The sequence below is a fragment of the Nothobranchius furzeri genome, chromosome 17 (genome assembly GCF_043380555.1).
Source record: "Nothobranchius furzeri strain GRZ-AD chromosome 17, NfurGRZ-RIMD1, whole genome shotgun sequence".
Lineage (NCBI taxonomy): Eukaryota > Metazoa > Chordata > Actinopteri > Cyprinodontiformes > Nothobranchiidae > Nothobranchius > Nothobranchius furzeri.
The window spans coordinates 27,678,773-27,704,630 of record NC_091757.1 but is presented as its reverse complement, the minus strand read 5'-3'; the positions used below and the strand labels follow the sequence as shown (position 1 = coordinate 27,704,630).

At 45.2% G+C, this 25,858-nt stretch overlaps 1 protein-coding gene across 5 annotated transcripts; it reads right to left on the bottom strand.

Annotated features, from left to right (window-relative positions):
- Window positions 1-3,134: 3,134 nt before the first annotated feature.
- On the bottom strand, window positions 3,135-20,665 carry ncaph (non-SMC condensin I complex, subunit H). Of its 5 annotated transcripts, XM_054731215.2 has the most exons (19): window positions 20,595-20,665; window positions 20,242-20,373; window positions 18,462-18,684; window positions 15,814-15,904; window positions 14,297-14,389; window positions 12,390-12,507; window positions 11,562-11,707; window positions 9,784-9,973; window positions 9,601-9,683; window positions 8,191-8,384; window positions 7,742-7,887; window positions 6,246-6,352; window positions 5,930-6,049; window positions 5,211-5,318; window positions 4,870-5,016; window positions 4,608-4,718; window positions 4,406-4,485; window positions 4,156-4,231; window positions 3,135-3,749 (listed from the first exon to the last, which is right to left on the bottom strand). In XM_054731215.2, the coding sequence occupies exons 3-19, from the start codon at window positions 18,677-18,679 to the stop codon at window positions 3,690-3,692; spliced, it is 2,088 nt and encodes a 695-aa protein (XP_054587190.2). In that variant the 5' UTR covers window positions 18,680-18,684; window positions 20,242-20,373; window positions 20,595-20,665; the 3' UTR covers window positions 3,135-3,689. The 5 variants fall into 5 exon arrangements, 4 of the variants coding, with proteins under 4 accessions (XP_054587190.2, XP_070402588.1, XP_015829455.3 ...); XM_070546487.1 differs by lacking the exon at window positions 20,595-20,665 and having other exon boundaries at window positions 20,242-20,515; XM_015973969.3 differs by lacking the exons at window positions 20,242-20,373; window positions 20,595-20,665 and adding an exon at window positions 19,379-19,539.
- Window positions 20,666-25,858: the final 5,193 nt, after the last annotated feature.

Below are 25,858 nucleotides of genomic sequence, written 5' to 3'. Positions count from 1 at the left end.
CGCTTCGAGTTTTCAGCTCAAACCCACATCCGGTTTCATTAAAGCGATAAACGTGAAGCTCATTAAACGGTTTAAAGTAAGTTTATTAACATTTACAAGCATTACGTTAGAAAAGTTAAATAAAATAAAACGGTACTACATTTGTTTCATAATTTAAAACAGGAGATAAAACGTGTTAACCAAATCACTTGGATTTTAATTAAGTTTTTTAAACTGTGTATTATTTTATTTATTTAATTATTTAATGCTCTTCCTATTTTTACTTCTGCGTTTATACATTTTGTTATGAACCTGGGCCATCGTTTGTTTTATTGTGAAACATCTATGCTTTTATTTAGAAGATGTACTCCTGTATTGTGTCTGCTGTTGATAAACTGAGTGTAATTACCTTTCAAGGGCACATAGAATATTTATTCATCCGTTTATTTGTCTGAAGCTTTGCTGATTTGTGAGTCAGTGGTGAGAGTTGGATTGTGATTTAATCCGATGCTCAACTAAACAAACGTCTGCAAAAATAAGAGCAATTCAAACATAACAAATTCACATTAGCAGTAGGCCTAAGTTTTAAATAAATACTTTTTATTCACCACAGCAGACATCTGTGCTAAACTATTATAATGTAATAATAGTTGTTACATAGAAAGTGGTTCAGCTTTTAAACAAGACAATAACACTCATAAGTGAGTGCTGTGTGTGTGTTTTCCTCATAGGTTTTAGCCTGGCCTGCCAGACTGGTCCTGTTTAATCCTGCAGAGAGTGTCTGGTTCCTCACAGGCAGAGAGGCACTTGAGGGGCGGGACTAGGAAGCTCAAAAATCACCAATCACAAAAAAGACAGAAATGCAGACAGTACCGCGCAATGCAGTAGTTTTTTAGCTGTAGTCAAAAATGGCGTCTGGCGACAGCGCCATCTTTCTTAGAAGTAAGGCTTTTAGTGCTTCTACTTGTTGTTTTAAAGACGTGCCAAAGTCATCTAGAACAGAGGAAAGAGCCGCAGCGAACTCCCCATTCAGTCGCCATGTTCTTTATTTATAATTGAACAAGATACATATTCTCGTTGAGGATTACAGTCTCGTCAATACAACAGCCAAAACCAACAGCTTAGTGAATAACATGACAGCATCTATGTACAACATAAAATAGATACGTGAAAACAAAAGGGACATAACAAAAATAAAAGGGACTTTACAAAAATCAAGACACAAGACGGGGGGTTAATGCAAACACAACATCCAAATAATACTCCTGCAAATACAAATACAATCCTGTAGCACAGAAGATAAGAGCCTAATAGTCTAAGACCGAGAGATGAGATTTTGTCATGAATTGTAACAAATCGGTCTGATTTTAGATGCTTAAGCGAGGAAAAATATTGTTTAAAGTCATTCATAAATCTGGCAAAGGAGGGTGTTTGTGACAAACTCGGCGTTGTGGTGTGTGACGAACGCTACTCAGCGCTGATTGGCTCGGTTAGATTTCTGGGTGGGGTTATTTAAATAGCAGAGTTCCCAGACCCTTTCTCTGGCCAGGCACATTTTTCCTTCTGGTTTTATTTGTAATGCATGCCTATCGAAAGCTGTTAGACTAAAACATTCATGTGGGTTTCATTTTCTAAGGTCCAGTTGATTCGATCCAGCAGAGAAACAGAAAGGCCTACTTTCTATTTAAAACTAAGGTTGGGCAGACATTTCTGTTCTTGTTTCTTAAATGTTCACACTTTCTCTCCTCTGTGAAAGCTGTTATTATCCTACAAAATTATTTTGTCATCACCTGACCAACATGAATTTAATTGGATGAAATGTCCAAACGGGGTGTCCACACCTGTGAATGTGTCTTTTTAGCTTACATGCAGCTTCATTTGCAGGTTGATGGTTCAGCCTGAGACATGTGGTTCTTGTCATCTGTTCAAACATTCACAAGATGACTTTTCTTCAAAATGGAACATCTGCTGATGAGCTTTCAGCTCTTCTGTTGAGGATCACTTTCCTGTCAGTCAGCCAAGTGCAGATCTAGAAGAACTTATTCATTTACATCCTTAAACTTGAGGGATCAGTCACAGAATGATCATAACATTTTGATTCCATACTGCTGCATGTATATTCACATTGCTCAGCCCCCCCAAAAAGTCTCCACCTGGATTTAACTAAGCAAGCAGGTACGAATGCTCCTATTGGATAATTACTGCATGGGTGATAAACTTTCAGCTGCAACAAGTTATTTAACCCAACTGGTGCAATGAGCTGCTTCTCATTTTCTAAACAACCAGGTGGAAAGACACATCTGGTGGTCGTAGAAAAGATGTTAGTCTGTGTGAGAAGGGTCAGATCTTTGGCATCAGGCAGAGAAAACATCTAAGGAGATGCAGAAACGATTAAAACTGGGTTAAGAACTGTCCAACGCATTATTAAAAACCTGTCTGATGAGTCCAGATGGACCTGTTCCAGAGTGATGGTGCTTCAGGGTAAGAAGAGAGGCAGATGAAGTGATGCACCCATCATGCCTAGTGGCTACTGTACAAGCCTGTGGGGGCAGTGCTATGATATGGGGTTGCTGCAGGTGGTCAGGTCCAGGTTCAGCAACAGGATGTGCTCCAAGAATGAGGTCAGCTGACTACCTGAATATCCTGAATGACCGGGTTATTCCATCTTCCCTGATGACACGGCCATATTCCAAGATGACAACGTCAGGATTCATCAGGCTCAGATAGTGAAAGAGTGGTTCAGGGAGCACGAGACATCATTTTCACACATGGATCGGCCACCACAGAGTCCAGACCTTAACCCCACTGGAGAAGGCTTTGTGCAGCGGTCAGACTCTACCATCATCAGTGCAAGATCTTGGTGACACATTAATGCAACACTGGATGGAGATAAAGCTGGTGACGCTGCAGAAGCTTATCGAAACAACGCCTCAGTGAATGTGTGACGTAATCAAAGCTAAACTAAGTATCAGTTTGTGACTTTTATCAGCCTTCTTAACATCCAAAAACCATCTAGACAAACTGAAGCTGCTGTGGGTAAATAACGGGTTAAGAAGTAATGCTGTTGGATTTATGTCCACCTTGATTTTGAGTTTAAAAGTTTCAATATCTCCTTAACACACACACACACACACACACACACACACACACACACATTTTTGTGAAACTTCTCATGATTTTTATTTCGAGGCACTAATAAAAACAGTTTTTTTAAAACAAAAAGCAAATTTACCATCACATATTACTAAGAACCATTCCCACCATCTTTGGGACGTCTTAAACTTAATGGTTAATCTGGATGAGAGGACGGTGGTTATGAAAAACAACAGGATTAAGATAAAGACAGTGAACAAGTTTCCCTCAGACATCATTATTTATGTGTTCCTGATGTCACAACATGCCTCACCCAGCAGCAGCAACCTGGACAAACTGGTTTCCTCTCCAACCAGGAGGCTTGTGATGACGCACACCCTGACAACACTACCCACCAAAAGCTTCGTATTGAAGAAATTAAATATCCACCAGGTTTATTAAAAAACATTTCTTCTGACATCTATTTTTGTAAAATGTGAGTACAGAACAAAGTCGTGTGCTACTTTAAAGAACAGAAGAATATTCCTTTCTTCTCACGTAAACACTGTAAAGGGTGAGAAAACAGACGTGAAGTAAAACATGACAAAGAAAATCTGAATCTTCTGCCGTTGACCTCCTCATTGGCCTTGTCTGATGATGATATCAGACATGTCGTCAACCTTCACCAGCTCCAAATTCTGTTACACACACACACACACACACACACACACGTGTAAGGTGCATTGTTGACGATGCGGTTGGAGTTAATTCAGGCCTTTGGTGTTCTGAGTTCTTCATGAGCAGATCTGTTGACCAGAGTGTGTGTTGGGTGTTATAGCACTCACCAGCAGCACACGCTGGACAGTCCAGCGGTCTGCTGTCCAAAGCGATAAAAATCCTCCATCAGCGCTTCACTGAACTAAAACTACAAGCTGCATCTCAGCTGGTTTTTGATAAAAATACAGAAGCTTGAACCCCTGTAGCTGACAGTGGGTTCTCACAAAGATCTCCGGCACCAAAGACAGAACTGATTATGTCAGAGTGCATCAATACTTTATTCTGGTGTGTGTATTGACCACCAGTCCACGTTTTAACAACCCTCACCTTCTCATTGGCCAGATGAAGCAGAGCTACAAACGCCAGCGGCACGGACAGGTTCTGAGCCAACATACTCGGCAATCTGGACCCAAACAATCAGACAGAGAAGAGAACAAATGTGGAAACATTAAGTTTTAACTTCCATGATTACAAGAGACGAGAAACACTCGTCAGTTCTTTGTGATTTTCACGCAGCACGAGGCTGCTGGTGGTCATTATTCCTCTTAAGCAGCAGCAACAGGAGGGAGGCTGCTACCTTTGAAGCAGGTTCTTCGTGGTCTGACTGAAGACTTTTTCTCCACACACTTCTGGTGCCTCTGCGGTCTCCTTCACCTGCTGAGAACATGAAGGCAGAACCGATAAAACAGACCTGAACCCACAGGATCAGCCGGACCTGCGCGGGGCCTCCACTCCCCTCCATCCTTCCAACTGAATGACCTTAACACGGAGTTACCTACCTCCGTCTGTTTCTCTGGACTTTCAGTCAGAAGAGTCCACATGCTGTTTTTGAGTCTCCTCATGTCCATTTTCTTTGCCATCTTGGCATAGTTGATTTCAATTTTGTTCACCTAAACAAGCAAAAACAGCTAATCAAATGTTTCCTGTTTCATTCAAGGGCAAAACTGTTATTAAATTAACATTTAACGAGGAGTAATCAGCAGCTTTGGTTTCTTCATTTACTATTTTCTTCTGTATTGAAGATATCACAGCTTTACCCACCCTGTGTGGTTCTGGTACCAGATCCTCCTCCCTGTATGTGGACACACCCGCTGGGTCTTCAGACGGCAATGGAATTCCCTCACCTGGAGGCGGAGCATCGCCTGAAGCAGCAAATGCATTCACATCATCATCGTCACTGTCACCGTCCTAAAAGAAGAGCCAGCCCATGGAGGCACATCTGTCACACCGGGTTCTGCACAAGCAGCAGGCATCAAACGGGAAAACCCAAATGCTGCTGCAGCAACCTCCCCGCAGGGACCAGCACATCATTTGACCATGTCACCAGGTCTGCTACAGTAAAGACTAAACTGACGAAAGGAATCAGAAGGCGAGCGTCAGACCTGGAGCCCTGGGCAGAAGTTGATGGTATCGTTGGCGTTGTTGTAATCATAATCACCGATGCCTTCTCCCAGCTCCCCAGACAGCCTCCGTTCACTCTCTTGACACAACTAATGTGGGACAGAAGAAACATAACTAGTGACATACCACCATCACAGGCCTACAGCAGCCCATCTGCTGTCTGGGATGCCAGAGAAGATTCCTGAAATGTTCTGGGAGAAAAAGCCTCTCCAGTTTCCACTGATGGTTATCCCCAACTCTGCATGCAAACACACACTGGTACCAGTACAGTGATCCCTCGCTACTTCGCGGTTCGTTTATCGCGGATTTTTTCTTTGGAGCCTTATTCAAGGGAAATTCGCCAATTCGCGGTATTTTTCTATGCGAAATATCAAGAAATTCCTGTTTTTTTTTTCATCAATTTCATCATAAAATGTACATTAAAGGGTGGTTTGTTAACAGTACTATGTAAAGGGAGGGTTTTAAAAGTCTGAATACTGTACGTACCTGTTAAATAAATACTGTAAATATGGTGTCCCTACTTGGCGGATGTTCACCTGTCGCGGCCAGGTCTGGAACGCATCTACCGCGGTAAACGAGGGATCACTGTACCATTTGTGGCAGAACCAAAGATGCACACCCGCCCTGCAGCAGGCTCTTAGGTGGACTTCCTAACACCATCATTTCTGGTGTTTACTTAGCCAGAACCAGCAGGTCTCACCGAGCTGGAGGGTTTGAGGCTGAGCTGGGACAGTGTCTCTGGGGGGAACTGGAAACTGGCCGGCAGAGTGGTTTTTTTGCTGCAGGCGCTGAGGGCTGATTTGCTGTTAGTGGTGGCTGCCTGTGAGGAGAAAGAGGAAATGTCAGCATTTCTTCTTTAAATCTGATACCAGTAATCATGCTTGTGGCTGACATGGCTACAGTCATCAGGACAGCAGCTGCATCACAGCCTGATGAAAAACACCAGATATCATCATCAAGAACAGAGTAAAGGCGTCTAAACTGTACAGGAAGTAAGAAGGGTCAAAGGTCTTTACCCGCGTGGTGCGGAAGAAAGTATCAAAGTCGACATCATCGTTAAAATCCATTTCATAGATCTTCTTAGGCTTCCTCTTGCGTGTCTCCTTGTCAGGCATGTGATCCACTGCAGCAGATGAGACATGGTTACTCCACACAGCTGTCTCCGATGGGAGAGCCGTTCATGACCCACAGAAGTAACCAGGACTACTCTTTACACACAGAGACAAACAGCAGACGTGTCCAGTGTCAAAGTAAAAGTGTATTTATGAGTGAATGTGTTGTCTCCACCTCTGTTAGCAGGGACGTGGTGTGTAAGGCTGCATTTACACTGAACGTGTCACGGCCCTAAAGAGACCCGCATGTGCAGAAGGCCGGATGTGCTTCGTTTACAGAAGTGCTACAGATGCTGTTCGTCTCCAGCTGTGTGGGAAATGCCAAACACACTTTAACTAATTAATTAGAGAAAGGACAATGAGAACAACAGCCTTCAGTGGAGCTGCAGCTGTCGCTGTGCTGAGGTGTGGCGGGGTTCTCATTCATCCACAACAGACCCCTGAATAACTGCCAGCTCCTCCACTGAAGAATGCAAACACACGATTCTCATGGTCACCGGGTCAGTGACGTATGATGGATGTAACGTTCAGGCTCGTCACTTTCAAAAACATCAGATGCAGGACCACACATGAAAGTGACCTGGGTCAGGTCTGTACTGTTCAGACGGTCATGAACACACACGGACGGCTCACACGTGGGGAGAAAACTAAGATGCACTTTTGCCTGCAGAGTGTAAGTGTGTGTGTGTGTGTGTGAGGGGGGCATCCTGGACAGGTCTCCAGTCTCTCACAGAGACACTCAGACACAGGTATCCACTCACTCCTAGGGGCAGTGTAGAGTCTCCAGGTAACCTAATTGTTTTGGGTCTGTGGGAGGAACCCGGGGAATCCACAGAGACAGAGAACATGCTGACTCCACACAGAAATGCTGCAGCTGGGAGTCGAACCTGTGACCTTTTCACTGTGAGGCATCAGCGCTACCATACAGTCCATCACTTTTTACTACTGAGCTAGCTGAATTAAATACTTAAGCTTCAAGATCCTGATGTGAAGTGCAGAAACTTCTGACATCCAGATCTTCTGAAAAATGTACAGGAAGTGTCAGATCGGCCGTGTGTGTGTGTGTGTGTGTGTGTGTGTGTGTGTGTGTGTGTGTGTGTGTGTGTGAGAGATAAGCACACAGAACAGAAGAGCTCAGGTTTAGGGTGAAATAAAGGAAAGGTGCTGCAGACTTAAACATGGACCGGTCAGACTCCCAGATCACCCAGTGTGTCTGAAAGCAGCCGGTTTAAAAACACCTGAAAGGGTCGCAGTTACGCCCTCTAGTGGGGAAGGTTGTGTTCCTTAAAGCTGCAAACATCAAAACATCCAGTGGTTTCATATTAAAACCTGCCTAAATCATTACGACCACCTGCGAGGGGTTAAAACCAGCACCCACCAACGGTTCGAATGAGACTCACGTTTGTGCTTTGGTTTGAACTGCCAGTATCCCGGGCCGGCCCACGTGGCCATGGTCCTGGGGCTGAAGTAGGAGTACTCTCGGGGCTGAGAGGACAGCTGCAGACACATAGTGGCAATGTCCCCCCCACTGATGGGAATCACATCCCTACAGGAATAACACAACAACCAGTTCAATCCCAGCTAACAAGCTAGGGCGTTAAGTCTAAGGAGTGAAAAGGGAAGCGCCAGTAATCAGATCTGATAAATACTCAAACGTACTTTACAGGAAGTACTTTCTACTCGAGCGGCTGAATGTTGTCGTAAACACATGAAAACATGGCTTACATGAAGCTTGCGGTGTTCTGTCTAACACGTCAATAACAACTAAAGGACAAAGTAAAAACAACTGATTGATAAACTGTGACTTTAGTTGATGGATCAGTTCTGGCTGAACTCAGAACAACATCACCTTCCTGGACCGGAACCAGAACCCTCACTGCCCTCCTTGTGCTCTTTAGGTCCCTCTTCAAAATCAGCGGATCCCTCCTCATAATCAGCATCAAAGTCAGACCCGCCACACTCCTCCGGTTCTGGTTCTTGCTCCGCGTTCACATCAAACACATGGTCGCCCTGTTTCATCTTCTCCAAGAGCTGATTCATCGTCTGGAGTCAGAGAAACAACAACAAAGGATGGAGCACGGGGCAGCAGCGTCTGGAGGGTGAGGAGATCTCAAGAGGAAACACAACAGCAATGGCCTCCACGTACAATTCAACACCTTTAGACCTCCTATTGAGTCTTTGTCACAATATACCTGTAGCTGTGATTCTAGAAGATAACAGGAAAAAATCTACTTAGCAAATAAAACGTGAACCAAAGCAAAACTTATGAAAATGAGTCAAAGTAAATGCAGGGTATCTGCAGGTTTAAGGGAGCCACATTTAAGACTTTTTAAGACCTTTTTTAAGGCCACTTTGACCAAATTTAAGCTATTTTTTAAATTAATTTTAAGCTATATTTTCCAGCTATTGCCTGGAACCGGTGCTAACCACGTCACGAACGTGGGATTAGCCACCCAGTTACCATTAAACTTGCACTTCCCCATGGCGCAAGCTCCCACTAGCTTAACCAGCTAATGTGCTCATCTAAAAATAGCCCCCTTTCACAACCAACTGAATGTGTACGGTTACGCTTACGCCAACATCGTACACAAAAAATGCTGAACTAACTAGAAATTCTTGTTCATAGGGTCTTTGGTAATCTAAGACCTTTGGAAACTGTATTTAAGGATTATTTGTAATTTTTAAGGCCTTAAATTTAGAAAAGCAAATTTAAGACTTTGTAAGGACCCGCGGATACCCTGTAAATGACTCTAACCCTTTATGAGACACCATGTCGTTTATGAAGCGTCTCTAATTAAAAACAGGAAAACACAAATAAAACACTCCCAACTTTTTCTGTCTGCCAAGAATCTTCTTACTCAGCTGGACCTGGCAGCTTAGCTTGACTCGACATAAACCGGAAATGATGCGTCTGGAGAGGCGGAACGTAAAGCCATGCTATCCAGATCCCAAAGCGTTAAAAAACTTATTCTAGAAAGATGCCACCAGACTTTTGAAGGGTCTTCATTGTCCTTAAATTAAGTGACCAATCTGTAACCGCCGTTCAGACTCCGCGGACACGTGGTCCAAGACCACCCAGTCAGCGGTAACGGGCAGCTTAAGCGGGGACTGGTGTGATGTACTGGTCTGCTGAGCAACCGGTTTTTATCCTGTCCCACTAAATAAATCCCAACAATCAGACGGATTCATGGAGTCTTTAGTAGGACAAGTGGAGATGAGACGGCCAACTCTGACAGAATCGATCACAACCGTTCTTTACCTGCTCAGGGTTCCAGCTGGTGAAGGAGAAATCCTGCAGCGAGGGACAGATGGAGCATTTTTCCTGGGAATGCTGCAGTCCAGCTGGTGAAATTCCAACATAAAGCTTTTGTAACCAAATCTGACACATTGGTGCACAAACATTAGACCGTACAAGCAACAAGAAGGCTTTGATCCGTCTTACCCTTGAAGGGTGCTGCGGGGACTCTGTGTGGAGGTGGAGGGGAGTAGGACGGTCGGGACTGCAGGAGGGTGAGGTGGGAGGGAAAGAGCAGCTCACAGCGACTGCTCTCACTGAAGAGAACCGGCAAAAACACCCCTGCTGTGCTGGTCTCATCGAAGGATGAAGCCATGCGGTGAAACATGGGGTCCACCTGCACATAGACATTAACACATTTGCATGAATCAAATGACCAATAACTTGGTGAAATAACATATCCGTTCCAACGGCCAGGAGTTTAACTGTCTGCTCCTCTGAGCAGTCTCGTTTCACAAAACCTGGTTTTTATAGACCCTTTTACTGTTTGTAAACAATATGACGTCAGCGAGAATGCGCGCGCAGCTTGGCAACAGAGAATGTCGTTGTGTCAGGCTTTATAAAGCTACGCTGCGGGGTTATCACCGGCAAATCTTGAATGTTACATTATTAAACTCACTTTAACGAATGGCAACAGACTCCCGGATCCCTGTGGCATTACGGAATGGGTGGAAGATGTAGGTGCGTGGCCCGATATCCAGTGGCCCGGTATATGTACGTTTTTAGTGGAGAGGCCCAGTAAGTACACACGTGAGAAGCTACGGGCATACAAATCGTTAGATGCATACAACTATGTTGTCTGTGGCCACGTACAGAAAGTAAAATATCATGACATAGACTCTGAGTTTTGCGTCTTGAAGGCAGAAGTCCTTCCTAGCCAAAGACAAGGACACAAGACTGCTACGTACGAGGCTTGGGTCATAGTAAACACACCAGAGAACTACGTCTTCACAGCCAACTGTACCTGCATGGCAGGGTGAGTATAGCATAGGTTTCTTTTTTTTAGCATGCTCAGAGTACAATCGTGTTAATTTTAGAGAAATACAGTTTATACTAATATGCAGTGAGAAAATACAGATGAGTTAGAATGAAATGTTAATTTGAAGCATGAAATAAAGCATATAAATGTGTTTAATTCTGTAATTTTGATGTTCCAGACTTGGGTCATGCTGCAGCCACGCAGCAGCACTTTTATTCAAAGTTGAGCTTTGTGTTAGGATGGGAAAAACAGAAAACCTCACCTGTAAATAAATAGACTGCTTAAAAGCAAACCAGCAAACGCATCTTACTTTATTTAATAGAACACACGTTAACCAGCTTTCTGGTGTAACCTTAGTACATAATTACCTTACCTGATATAAAATGGGCGCTACAAACTCGAGCATTTCGGATCGTGTTTTCAGTCCAGTTTTCATCAACCCTTTTGATGGCCTGCAGCCACAGACGCCCCCGATTTTGTTGAAATGGATGTGCTCCCTTCGGAATTCTGTAAAGTTTCAGTCCACTGCTTGAAGAGAAGCGATTCTGGCATCCATACATGCAACAACCCGACATTTTTATGTGCTCAGAACTTCAAAACAAAAGGTTTCAAACGCTGTTTTAGTATCGAGTGTGAATGAGGAAGCCTTCACTCTCGTTGCCAGGCTACGCGCGCAACTTTTGATGACGTAGGTAGTAAAAGGGTCTATTAGTCAGATAAAAGATCACGAACACCTGGAAACGGGACCATTTCCCCATTCTGTATATTTCAACACTTCTGGGGAGATTCTCAAACCGAAGCCAGGCTTTAAACAGCCCAAGAGAAAAGTTCTAGCTTTTAGGTGAGTTAGGATTAAGATTGCAACAGTTTTCAGTTTTCCTTAGAGAAGGAACACGGAACGCAGCAGCAGTGGTGTGTGTGTGTGTGTAGAAAGACCAGAACACACCTCACACCTCCTCTCTGACTCGGTGCTGTTGATGTTGCTCAGGTTCTGCTCTACGGTTTTTTTCGGAGGTCTCTTTTTCTTTGGCTGCTTGGCGGTGCCTTCTCCTTCTGCAGCTGCATCGTCTCCGTCCTCTTCTGCTCCACGGCCTGCACCAGCACAGAGTTCAACATGACACAGGAGCGTATGTTCGCAGAGCAGACCTGTCTGGCTACATTTAAAATTGTGGCACAAAAAAACTTTAGATCCAGAGTGGTCCTATAGTGTCAGACAGCGTTTATGAAATGATCTTCTGCACTGATCAGAGAAGGAAATGTTGTTTGTGAATGAATGAAACCTGACTGGGACTAACCCAGAGGAGAAAACCTACAACACAAGGGTTTAATGGCAACTGCTGCAGTTTTTAATCCTGAACTTTTGCCACTGATCTATAAAACAGTGATTGTTATTTATCTGGGATTACACGCCAACATGTTTGGACAAAGTGAATTAGTTTTCTCTGCCCTACACTAGTTTGTTGCTTTATTTAAAAGATAACAGCCCCGTTCTTTATCTTCTTGCGGTTTGTTGAAATGTGAGGAAAAGTGATTTTTGGACTTCAGAATCTGCTTCACAAATAAAAGCCCTCTATATTCTGCATTTTAACACGAATGAGAGGGCTGTTTAAATAGATTTGCCTGCTTTGACTCAAACGACTGTGTTTTATGTTAATCCTCATATTAGAATTATGCCCATTTCTCATGACAACACATGTTCTGAGTCAGAAAACCTCTTTTCCATACTGAGCTGAACTCTAATGCTTATGAGCAGCACACAACTCCGCCGTCTCACCCTCGCCAGGTTTAGTTTCGGCTCCTAGACCACCCAGCACTCTGTAAGCATCCGCGTGAACAGCATCCACCCTCACAGCGTAGATCTTTGTACTAGCATCCAGAGTGCCAGCTGCCACCTTACACACACACACACACACACACACACACACACACACACACACACACACACACACACACACACACACACACACACACACACACACACACACACACACACACACACACACACACACACACACACACACACACACACACACACACACACACACACAGAGATTGGACTTCCTTCATATACACAAGTTTTCACATAGCTTCTGCTTGAAGAATAATGTTTACCGTAAATCCTCTAATACAGGCCCGGGCCTGTATTTGACTCAAGCTCATCAAGCTCCAGGCCTTTATTGGAAGGAGGACCAGAATTAGAGGCAGGCCTCAATTTCTATTTGAGCAAAATGAACTAATGGTTCGCTGGAGTTTTTGACAATTAAAATTGCGCCCACATTTTCAAAGTTAAACACATTTCTTTTAACAACGGTAGTTCCTGCTTCATCCCTCTCCCCCCTCCCCCCGCGCAGCGGCCGCAAACTCACTGATGCGCCTGCAGCCTCTCAGAGTTCCTGCTGCTCTAAACATTAAAATAATTATTTCATTTTCTGTTCCTCACTTCTGATTACCTTCAATGGTGTCTGTTTGTTGCAACCACCAGGTACAAAAACTAACTTGTTTTTATTTGACTGTTTTTCTGTCCTGTATCTGTTTATTATCTTCCTGCATCTCCTCTCAATCCTAAAGAAAAACTGCTACCTGCCTTCATATATATTCACCTTATGAGTTACCTTTGAGCTGCAGTTCTAAAAGATCTACCGACCGCTACAACAGCGGGGTGCTCGCTGCTTGGCGGCCGCATCAGTGATCGGTGCGTCGGATGACAAGGTGATGTGCCCCGCTCCACAGCAGCGAAACACATCAGGCGCAAATAAAAGACAGAAAACATTAAAGGAAATGAACCGACATGAATGATCGCGTGTCAGTACCGACGCTCTGGCACAGCGCGTTGCCCTCCTGAGCGCAGGAGCTTATCACCTGCTGACAGCAGGCTGCTGTCTTTTCCGAGGGCTGCAGCTTGCCGGTCATTATCACGTGACAGCGACTAGTCGATGACAGGCATAAAAAGTCCCTATAGTGAAGTCGACTAGTTCACACAACCCCTACTGCTTCCCAGTGTTCTGCAGCATAATCAGCACGTTCTCTTTGAACTTGATATCAAATTTTCGCCTCCTATTCGTCTCCGCACGGTTAAAGTTACTCTCGCGGTCTATCACTGGCAAATCAAAAGTGAGACGATGACACAACCGCCCCCCTGTGGTACTTGCTTGTTACCACATTCCACCCGGCTACAATAAGAGACCGGCCATTATTCACCTCCGCCGACTCCGACACCGGCCAAAATATGAGACCCGGCCGTTAATTGAATACAGGCCTGTATTAGAGGATTTACGGTACATTGTTAAAAACTCAGAAATCAAATCCGAAAGCCGTGTCCCAGTTCTGCAGCATCTCTTGAATCCAGACGGTTCACACTTCTCTCCATGCTTAGATGGATTTTAGCAAATCATATGAACAGATATTATCATTTAAATTAATGAAAAATCAATGCTATACTTTGCTAAAGGTAAATTATTTGTAGATGAACATTTTCCAAGACTTTCTCAGCAAAACTAGGTTATTTATTCAGATCGTTGTTTTGGACTTCAAAATGGGCCGAAACATTTTCTTCAAGAATACACAGGGTGAGAAACACTTTACTCTTAACTTGTTTCAAAATCAAACATCAGAAATAGGACTTTGCCATTTCAGCCAGTTAAAAATGAAAAGAAAACAAAGAAGTCACCAAAAGAGCCAAACCTTGAAGTTGGTGAGTTCAGAATCCTTCTGCTTTAGAATATCGGCCATGTAATCAATCAGATGCAAGCCAAAAGCATTTTTTGTGGTGATTTTCTACAAAATAAGAGAAAGAAAAGGAGGAAAAGAAATACAGTGGATGAATGTCTTCATTCAAATTTTCAAAAGTGAAAGTTTTATTTAACAAAACATTAAATGCAAACTTAAAACTACAAGTTTGTATTTCGTGGCGGTTCGTTACTAGCAGTCAGAAGCACATAACTTTTTAGTAGAATCTACAAAATATGGAACTTGATTTTGTCTCAGTAAGGTGAATCCCAAAAACATCTTTTAGCCAAAAGAATGAATAACAGTGTGTCTTTAAAACAGAGAAGTCGCTGCGAGTCTACAAAACCGTCGGAACCAGAGAAGATTATTTTTAAAACTAGGGACGGACAATATATCAGCAATAATATCGGTATCAGCCGATGTTAGTCCTTTCTCAACATATCGGTAACGGTCCGATAAATAAAACTGGGCCGATATTAACAACCAATATTTTTCCCATCTTGGTTCCATTTGTTTATCTGTTTCAGCGTGAGGGGGTGATGTGTATTTGTTTAGTCATGTGACAATTATTTTAATCATCGCAGAAGCGTAAATGCGTGTGATGTGTGTACTTAATGATGTAAATTCAGCTTTAATAATTTGTATTCTATAAAAAATCTACAGATTTTAGAAGCATTAATGTCAGTATATTGTAGGGCTGGGCAATAAATCGAAAATTTATTGTTATTGAAACTTCTGACTCTTATCAAGATCATTTTTCCCATGTCGATAAATTTGATAATAAATGAAAAGATGTGAGTAGGTTGGCAACGTTCATGTCCCTTTAAGAAGCTGTACCACATTGAGTCATGCAAGCATGTGACTCAATATAATACATGTGACAGCCCCATCTAGTGGACAACTTTTGTTTCTGCATACCTGTAATTATCGTCCATTTATGGTTATCGAGGTGAAATCCTCAGTGTATCGTGATATTGATTTTAGGCCGTATCGCCCAGCCCTAGTATATCGTATCAGCCACTACAGTGATATTGATATCGGTATTGGTCCAAATGCCATATCGGTGCATGTCTATTTAAAACATGCCAGAATGTGGAGATATTTTATCCCATCCTCTACATGATGAGTTTGTTTCTTTTGAGCTACTATTTTTATGCAGCAGAAGCTCAGGAGTTAGAACGAGTTGTCCAGTAATCATTTGGTTGCAGGTTCGTTCCCAGCTCTGCCAGGGAATGCTGCTGTTGTGTCCTTGGGCAAGACACTTAACCCACCTTGCCTGCGACTGTGCTTGGAAAGCCTCGCCTGTCAGTGTGTCCCTCAGCAGCTGTGCTACATTGTAGCTCATCACCACCAGGGTGTGAATGGATGAATGATGCATTGTAGTGTAAAGAGCTTAGTAGTCCACTGACTCAGAAAGGCACTATACAAGTGCAGGCCATTTATCATTTTACTCACCCAGGCTGAATACTTACATTCTCAGTGGAAAGTTTTATGCAGGTCGAGTAGTGCTCTGAAATTTGAGCATTTGACAGCTTGGGGATAGCAGCAGGAGTCCCCAAAGCACTGCATACAAACAAAGCAGGCCATCACTAACTTCTGCAGATGCATGGCAGCCAGGCAGATCGATGTGTGTGCAGTGATGAGTTTAGGGCTGCAACAACGAATCGATAAATTCGATGAAAATCGATTACTAAAAGCGTTGGCAACGAATTGCGTCATCGATTCGTTGTGTCGCACAACTCTTCCAAAAGCGCCCCCCCCCCCTTCCCGCCCGCCGTTGCGCGCAGACCAGAGCAAGTCAGATCAGCGCGAGGTAGAGCCGGCAGATCAGCGTGAGGGAGAGCCGGCAGACTTGCGCTGCTGCGAACCGGTTCCGCATTGTCGCGCAGCGATCCAGGCAGCTGCTTCCAGCGCACGGTCCATTCTCAAAGTGGCGCAACCAAAAAACTATAATTAGCACACGATCGTTCATGTCCGCACATGTTCTCTATTTTCTGTCTTATTTGTGCCTGAAGCTCGCTACTGCGGAGCTCATCACCTGTGCTGTGGTGATGTCACCTCACGCAGCATCGAAAACGCGCTCTGCGCTTTTCGGTCAGGAGATCCCTTTGATCTGCTCAAAAGTAACTGATGAGGTGAAAAGATAAGAATCCAGGCAACAGATTTTCTGGAGAATTATGAGGAGATGCAGGAAGATGAGAGACAGACAGGACAGGAAAATAGTTAAATAAAAACAAGAAAACGAAACAAAGTGTTGAAAAGTCAAATGTAGGTAGATTTATCTCCACTACACGTTTTTACCAGTAAAAAACAATAAGTTATACACATGTCATATTTATACATCTGATACAATTCAGATCACCTTCAAAACTCAGTCACACACCCAGGGCCGTTTCAAGACATTTTGGGGCCAAGGCAAAATGACCCCCCCCCCCCCCCCCCCCATAACTGGGCTCCCCAGAAGCCTCTGTGTAATTCATGCCCTCTCCAGGAGTGTTAGTTATACAGTGTTTATAAAAGCCCCTCAGACATTACTGACATGTTCTAATATTATCAGATGAAAAACTAAATTATCAGACATGCTGTCTCATCTGCTTCTTTTAAAAACTTGCAAAAAGTAACAAAACCATTTGAAAGCCACTATTTGTGGATTCTCTGAAAGTTTCCATGGAGTGTGTGACAACTTATTTTTTCATTGATCCTATCGTCTAATCTCACAGCTGAAACAAGCATCCTTAATAATCTGTGCACAGGAAGCTTACCGATGCTGTAGTAAAACAAAAGGTATAATAATTTATTATTAATAAAACCTTGTTGCAGCACTAAAGCAGAAAAATGAGATTTTGCATTAAATATGCAAAATATTTACATATGAATTGTTTTAGAGCCCTTTTATTGGCAGAATCTGATATTAATTTAGTTCTTACAAAAAATGGGTCCCAACATGGTTTGTGTGGCGTTGCCATAGTGTGACGTCATAGGCACAGATCCCCTGTCCTCTTGTTTGGAAATGGAAATATGGTCACCCTATATTAAACAAACTGTCCACCCGGGCTTTTGCGCTGCACAGAGACGCTTCGCTGCCTACGACTGAATGTCAGTTGAGAGTCAGTCTCATGCAGACTGACCAATGAAGAGAGGGCCTCAAGTTAAGACCCTCTCCTCATTGGTCAGTCCACACGAGGTGGTTCAAAGGTTACTCTGGGCGGGTTACGTGTTGTCAGGCATTCAAGTATTGAGTATATTTACTGCATATTACAGTAAAATATTCTGTATGTGACCACATTATGGTGATCCTTGGGTCGTGATGATGGAGCCCTTGAATATTGTTGCCCAGGGTACAACAAAGTGTTAATCTGGCCCTGGTTCCGCCGTCACATTCCCGCAGAAACTGGTTGATCACACCGGGGCCAGACTACTAGCATGTGGTTTTACAACCACAATGTCCTCAGAAGCAAAAACGCTTTTAAAAGGGAGGGAGGAGTCCTAACTGTTGCTGCAGGCGTGTTGTGTGAGAGTGCAGTTATATACTGGTTAATATATTTTTGGGTTCAGTTGCTTTCATGTGGCCTAATGTGAGTCTATTTGGGATCATTGGAATGATCAGCAGCATTTCTTGATGTGACTTTATGGCAGTTGCCCAGGGCATCATCGCAAGGAGGATGGCATTCATTTACTTTTGTTTTATTTGGTATTTTTTCAGTCAGTTTTGGAAATAGTGATCAATTTTGATTAATTCACAGCCTATGTTTAATTACATTTAAAATAAATATTAACAGATGAGATCAAACAAAACAGATGAGAATTGCCCTTAAGCTGTTTAACTTGGACCAAGCATTTTAGGTCACAGATAGATGTAGCTTAGGGTCTCTGTCTATACACCTTATAAGACAATTTAGGTGATGGCATGTTGTTTTTCTGCTATTGAACTGTTTTCTAATAATGTTGTGTTAAATAAAGTGAAGGAAGGAGAGAAATAACGTTTCCCTAGCAGTTTTAAAAAATTTCCCCATGTGATCCGATTAATCGTGTCGAGACCCCATCCGATTAATCGATTATCCAAATAATCGTTTGTTGCAGCCCTAGATGAGTTCACTGCACCTCTAACATAACACCTCACCTGTGAGAAGCAGAGTCTGTAAAAGAGGATTCACCAGCAGTTTGAAGGTCAATGACCCTTGATCTCCTGCGCTGACGCCGCTCCTGCTCATCATCATTCCCAGGAAAGGCTGCCATCAGTGGGGTGCTGCAGGCTACAGGAGACTGACCCTTGTTCTTCAGATTGGACAGAGCCCGTCCGGGGTGAACCCGGGAGATGGGGGTGGAGGTTGCACTCATTTTGGCTGCACAAAAAGAAAAAAGTTTTTATAACTGTGTTTAGAGACATTTGGCTTCCAGGAGTTGTTTAAAACATTTAAGTTAGTTTACACTTTTGTTTAGCTTTCACCAGGAAGATTGGAAAGATAAATCAAACCTGTGACAGTGTTTGGACACAAGAACTATTAGACGGGAATATGAAACAACCCGATTCTGGTCCACCAGTGATTTTTCACATGTAGACACAGGTGTGCGAACAGATAAACCCTTTAACAAAGAGCTAGCCTTGGTGCTAAATGAAGCACTCCCCAGTAAACTTTTCACTTTAACATTAGATCTAGATTACCCAATGCAATTTTGTAAAAAAAAAATCGTTCCTCGTTGATGACTATACACGTTTTTACTTCAGTGTTAATAGGCACTATTAATCCTAAACAACAAAAATACGTTTATTGTATGCTAAACACTGCTAGCCTTATGCTAACATTCAACAGCCGTTAGCATAACAACGTTTGCTACAAGTCTCATTAACCCTCTCAGGCTCAAAATAAGTTTTGATAAAAGGACGAACAACTAAGTCCTTCAGGGGTACTTCTGAGTTAAAACATGCTCATGAAATAAGTTTGGGAAGTAACCAGGTAGGTAGGTTTTAACGTTGCAAATCTGCAACGCCTGCCTCCAGAGGGTTAAGATACGATAAAAGTTTACTAAAGTACCCACCCGGACCGCTGCACGAACCTTCAAACTATCCCAATTCAGACGAAGTCGTTATTAAAGTGCGATGCTGCTTTAAACTATTTTAGTTGTTCTTAACGCAACAAAGTGCACTCTTTCTTCCTGTAAAGTTTGAATTTTTGCGCCGGACGGTTTACGTAACACACCAGACGCCATTACGTGACGCCGCGCCCACCATAGACATGAATACGTAGACGCTCATTGGGCGCTGAAGACATATGGCTGGAGTGAGAAACAACGTCGCCGCCATATTGGATGGGTCTCTTCACTCCTTAAAGTTGCCCAGAGTGGGCAACTATGACCGTGTACTGTTAAAAAAAAAAGACCACTTGGGTTTACTAGTGACTTCTCTGGCCTATCTGATAGGATTTTATATTTTAATGTACGTTAATTTATTTTGTGAACTATGTAAGAATTGGACAGTAAAATCATCACAAAACAGTCCAATGTGTCTATCACAGGCAATGTTACAATGACAAGATGTCCTTTTGAGCTGGCTGGGGGAATGCCAGGTTTTTGTTTTCAAAAATTGCTGGGTCGTGACGGTATTTCTGTTAACAAACAGCGCCCCTCTCATCAGAGGCGGAGCTGGCCTAAATGGCGCCCTGTGCGAGATCCCCCGTGACGCCCCCCCCCCCCCCCTACACACACACACAAGAAAAAAAATTACACCTACAACTTTGTTTCAAATTGCGTGGAGTGTATTATATGTAACAACGTTTGCTAACTGAATACAACATCCAGCTCCTGGCCACCTTCTCACCACTTGTCAAAGTTCTACTGAAATAGTGATGATGACAACACCTGCCATCGCCTTCACTCCTGGGAAATATGAAAGTAGTTGGCACCTTGGTAGGTCCTCTTCGAACTAGCTCTGTGCGTATGCTGTCGGTAATTGGTGATGGCCACTTGGCTGGGTCTGAAGAAAGAGGCTCATCATCACCTTCAATGGGACCCATTGGTTGATCGTTCAGGCTTCTCTATTGACAGAAAACAGAAGCGTAACTCAACACATTGCTATGTGGACCATTTCACATATTCTATTAAAATACAATATGTGACATTCAAATTTCTCTAATGTTTGCAGGACACACACACACACACACACACACACACACACACACACACACACACACACACACACACACACACACACACACACACACACACACACACACACACACACTTGTGCAAAACTTACCTGACATATCTTGTTGGGGAGACGTGGCAGCTGGCTGTCCCTCATCAAGTTCACATGTACTGGTAGGTCTCTCTATTGACAGAAAATGGAAGCATAACTCACCACATTGCTATATGGAACAATTCCCATATTCTGTGAAAATACTATTTAAATGTTTATAGCTAAATGTTTGCTGGACACACACACACATGTGCAAAACCCACCTAAAGTATCTTCCTGGGGAGATGTGGTGCCAGCAGACTGTCCCTCCTCAAGTTCAAATACTGGCCTACTGGTACGAGCAGTGGAGGTAGATGGCTGTTCCTCAGTGGCAGCTGATGTCATCCCAAAATATTGTAATAAAAGTAGCCGTGGGCAGCACGGGCAGAACATCTTGCCCTCCGGTCAGAACCTGAACACACCACCAGTAGGCAACGGCTTATAAAAGACACACTTTATTGCACAATCAATAATAAAACACAACGATAAAACACCATGGCCCAAGCCCTCTCTTCTAAAACCAACTGTCCAGCATGAGTCACATAAGCAGCGGTACTTAGCTGTCATGGATGGTGTGACCCCCGTCCCCGGGGTCTGAGCTTCCAACGCCGTCCAACGCCCCGGGGTGTAGCTTGCGAGGACGGCGGGTAAATCCACAACATAAGTCCACTGCCAGAGTCCGTAGCGGCAGATGTCGGCGCGGCCTTGGCATCACCTATGCCCAGCCCTAACTGTCTAAAGAAGGCGACCAGCCTTCCCTCCTGGCGCTGGAACTCCAAACACCTGTTCAGCTATCTTCGTCACCGGCAGCCCTACCCGGCTGCGAACGACCCCACCCCCCAAAGTCCGATGCCACAATGACAGGTCGACCACGCACACCTCTCAGTAGGTCTGTCACCCTTTTATCCTCCCTGGCCTCGTTATCCATAACGAGGACCAGCTGGTGTCCAATCACCACACCCTCGGAGCTCGGCAGCTTCCGTCTTCTGTCCATCACACTCTCCCCCTCTTTGTCCTGAAGGACTCGCCCTCGAGTCCTAGATTTCCACCTGATAATCCTTATACCGAACAGGGGGTCTCCTCTGACGAACCACGCGTTGCTCCACAGCTCCAGGTCCCTCGACCTTCTCAGGGATACGTCCTCCCGATCCTCTTCCAACCGCACCCCCTCAAGCAGCCTCTCCATGCAATGGGGCAGGGTTGCTTGAATCACCGGAGCCCTTCGTCTCCGAAAACCGTTGAGCACTCCTGCTGATGTCCTCCCAGGTGGCATCCGGCTGATGAACCACCCGCTGTTCCGCAGCTCCACGTCTGTCGATCTCCCCAGGGAGACGTCCTTCCGGTCCTCCTGCAGCAGCACCTCCTCGAGCAGCCTCTCCACGTGATGGGGCCGGGTCACTTGCGCCGCCAGACCTGCTTGTCTCTGCAGACCGCCGATGAACCCTGCTGGTGTCCTCCCAGGTGGCATCCTGCTGACGCAGACTCTGCCTCGCTCTCTCTCGGGACCCCACAGCCATCGGTGCTGCAACTAGTGGAAGAGAAGTGCACGGCTTAAGTCGGTTGAAATGAATCACACTCTCAGGACCCCCCTCAACGGGTACTAGCCTGTATAACACGTCTGTCACCCGCTCGAGGACCCTAAACGATCCCCTATCTCGCCTCTGAAGCCTGGGACACACCCCTCGTCTCCTCAGCTTATTTCTGACCCACAATAAGTCACTTGCCGCGTAGAACCGGCGGGAGGCCCTAAAATCATGTGCCCTCCTTTGTTGCACCGATGCTCTGCCCTGATGGCACTTCACCGCATCCACCATCGTAGTGAATGTTTCCTTCAGCCTCGTCACATACTTGTCTACTGAGGCAAAGGCTTCACCTATCCTGGCCTTCAAGTACCCAGCATTGCCTCTTCCTACAGGGGTCTCAACAACAGAGAAGGGGGCGGGCATTTGACCCACGATACACGCCCCCTCTAGTTTCCCTGCACGTAAGGGCAGTCCCGACGTAAATGCCGGTTACAGCCACACTCCCAGCAGCCTCCAAACCTCTCATTTCCTTCCCTCCGGGAATGTTCTTGCCTAGGCTGCAAGGTTGTGTTCTGAGCGTCACGACGGTGGGGACTAGATGCAGCAGGTACTGACAGTGTGTGCACCACTTCCTGGAGGGATTTCACCTCCTGTCTCAAGCTCTCGACCACCCCCATTAGCGAAGCAATGCTTTTATCATCAGCATCTTTCACAGTTATCCCCCTCACTCTTGCGTCCGATACTGAGCTGGTCTCCAAGCTCCTAATGAGCTCAAGCTCCGCCGCCAGGTCGATGGCTGCTTCAAGCGACGCAGGCTTGGCGCTCCGTAAACACACTCTCATGTCTCCATTCCCCACATGAGCTATAAACTGATCTTTAGCCAACATGTCTCGTATATTGGGATCCACTGTCGGATAAGCTTTAACGACAGCCCGTCGTAATGCCATCCCAAATCCTCTGACACTTTCATTATGCCACCTGCGTCGAGCGGAGAAAACAGCCCTATTCCAATCAGCGCTGTCACACAGATCCAAACACTTCCCCATTTGCTCTTTTAACATGGCATAATTAGCTTTAACGCTCCCCGACAAGCCATTGTAAACCTCTCGAGCTTTGTCAGACAACAGAAGACACAGAAACTTCAGCTTAAGGGGCTCATCCCAGTTATTTATATCGGCTGCCATTTCAAACTGTCCAACCCAGTCTGCCCATTCACGGCCAACACCGGAAAAGCTCTCCGGCATAAAAATCGGCCGAGCTGCTGTGCTCACGGGCTGATTTTCAGCTGGTCTCAACGGAGGAGGTGTGTTATTTTCAGGTTCTGACATTTTGGATTGCTAGATCCCACTTCTGACACCAGTGTAATAAAAGTAGCCGTGGGCAGCACGGGCAGAATATCTTGCCCTCCGGTCAGAACCTGAACACACCACCAGTAGGCAACGGCTTATAAAAGACACACTTTATTGCACAATCAATAATAAAACACAACGATAAAACACCATGGCCCAAGCCCTTTCTTCTAAAACCAACTGTCCAGCATGAGTCACATAAGCAGCGGTACTTAGCTGTCACGGATGGTGTGACCCCCGTCCCCGGGGTCTGAGCTTCCAACTCCCCGGGGTGTAGCTTGCGAGGACGGCGGGTAAATCCACAACATAAGTCCACTGCCAGAGTCCGTAGCGGCAGATGTCGGCGCGGCCTTGGCATCACCTATGCCCAGCCCTAACTGTCTAAAGAAGGCGACCAGCCTTCCCTCCTGGCGCTGGAACTCCAAACACCTGTTCAGCTATCTTCGTCACCGGCAGCCCTACCCGGCTGCGAACGACACCACCCCCCAAAGTCCGATGCCACAATGACAGGTCGACCACGCACACCTCTCAGTAGGTCTGTCACCCTTTTATCCTCCCTGGCCTCGTTATCCATAACGAGGACCAGCTGGTGTCCAATCACCACACCCTCGGAGCTCGGCAGCTTCCGTCTTCTGTCCATCACAATATCTGTGTAGGGCTCCTGATGTTTCATAAAACAAACAATACAATCTTCATGTCACGTCTGTTGCTTTAGCATTTTAATTAACATGTTACAATGAGCATTTACAGTTTCCAGCAGTGGTGGAAAGAATTCTGAAAATCTGTACTCAAGTACAAGTACTGTTACATTGCTAAAATATTACTCATTTACAAGTAAAAGTACCGGTGTTAGAGAAATACTCAAGTAAAAGTACAAATTATTCATAAAAACCTCAGAGTATTATTTATTTTTAATGGGTGATGTCACCATCACTTCTCCAGACTGGGGCTGCCTGGAAATTGTGTGTTTTCCTTTACCAAAAGTTAAAACACCAACAATCTATTAATCATTAATAATTGATAGAATACAAAACAAGTGTTTTTCCCTAATTTTTTTGTCATTTTAAGTTTTTATTTCCTTATTCAGCAAATGTCTCCGGCACACAAAGAACTAAATGACCAGAGTAGCCACAACTATTGATTAAATATCCATTAATCCATTTTAACTGGTTAAATTCTTCAACTCTCCCACGCTGCTTCAAGGTCACTGTGAGTTAACAGCCGCGGTGTGCTATGCAGCACACAACGCAACACGATGACATCATCGACTTGTACAGAGCTGAAAGGCGAGACAATCTCAACTTTCAGCTAAAAAAAGACCGCTCTAGCTATTATAGTTTTTATGTTATTGTCAGGAACCGAGTTCAGAAGACCCGTGAAGACGCCAACACAGTAAAAATATATAAAAAGTCTTTATTGAAGGCAGAGGTACCTGGAGGGCAAGGCTGAGGCAGGGTCAGAGACAGGCAAGGTCCAAATGGCAGGCAGCGAGCAAGGCAGGGGTCAGGCAAAAAACAAGGTCCAGAGGCAGAGATCAGGCAGGGTGGATGGCTGGAGAACTACTGGCAGAGCTGTAATAATCTGGCATCTGTTGACTGGATGGCTGGTTCTTTTATAGCAGGGGAAGCAGGTGAATGGGATGAGGCTGATTACAGGAGCAGGTGGAATGAATGGAGCTGATTGAAGCTGACAGAGGTTGCTGGGGAAAGCAGGGCTTGGCTGGAGCTTGGTGAGAGGAACCAGGTGAGCTGAATGAAGGTATAATGAGGAAGTGGAGGAGGGTGAAGGATGGGAGTCATGACAGAACCCCCCCCTCAAGGGCGGATACCAGACGCCCACAGGAAACCAGAGCAGGGCGGGAGGAGGGGGACCAGGAAGGAGGGCCAGAAGAGTCAGGGGGGCCGGCGACGGGGAACCAGGAGCTGGGACTGTTGGAGCCTGGGGGGCCGGTGACGGGGAACCAGGAGCCGGGACTGCGAGAGCCTGGGGGGCCGGCGACGGGGAACCAGGAGCCGGGACTGCGAGAGCCTGGGGGGCCGGCGACGGGGAACCAGGAGCCGGGACTGCGAGAGCCTGGGGGGCCGGCGACGGGGAACCAGGAGCCGGGAATGTAGGAGTGTGGTGATAGAGGACACTGGTGGACGAGGACCAAGAGGGGACACAGACTCTGGGACTTGAGGGGACACAGACTCTGGGACTTGAGATTAGGGAGCTTGAGACTGGGGAGCTTGAGAGCAGGAGGGGTCCTCTTCAGAGCAGGGGCAGGAGGGGTCCTCTTCAGAGCAGGGGCAGGAGGGGTCCTCTTCAGAGCAGGGGCAGGAGGGGTCCTCTTCAGAGCAGGGGCAGGAGAGGTCCTCTTCAGAGCAGGGGCAGGAGAGGTCCTCTTCAGAGCAGGGGCAGGAGAGGTCCTCTT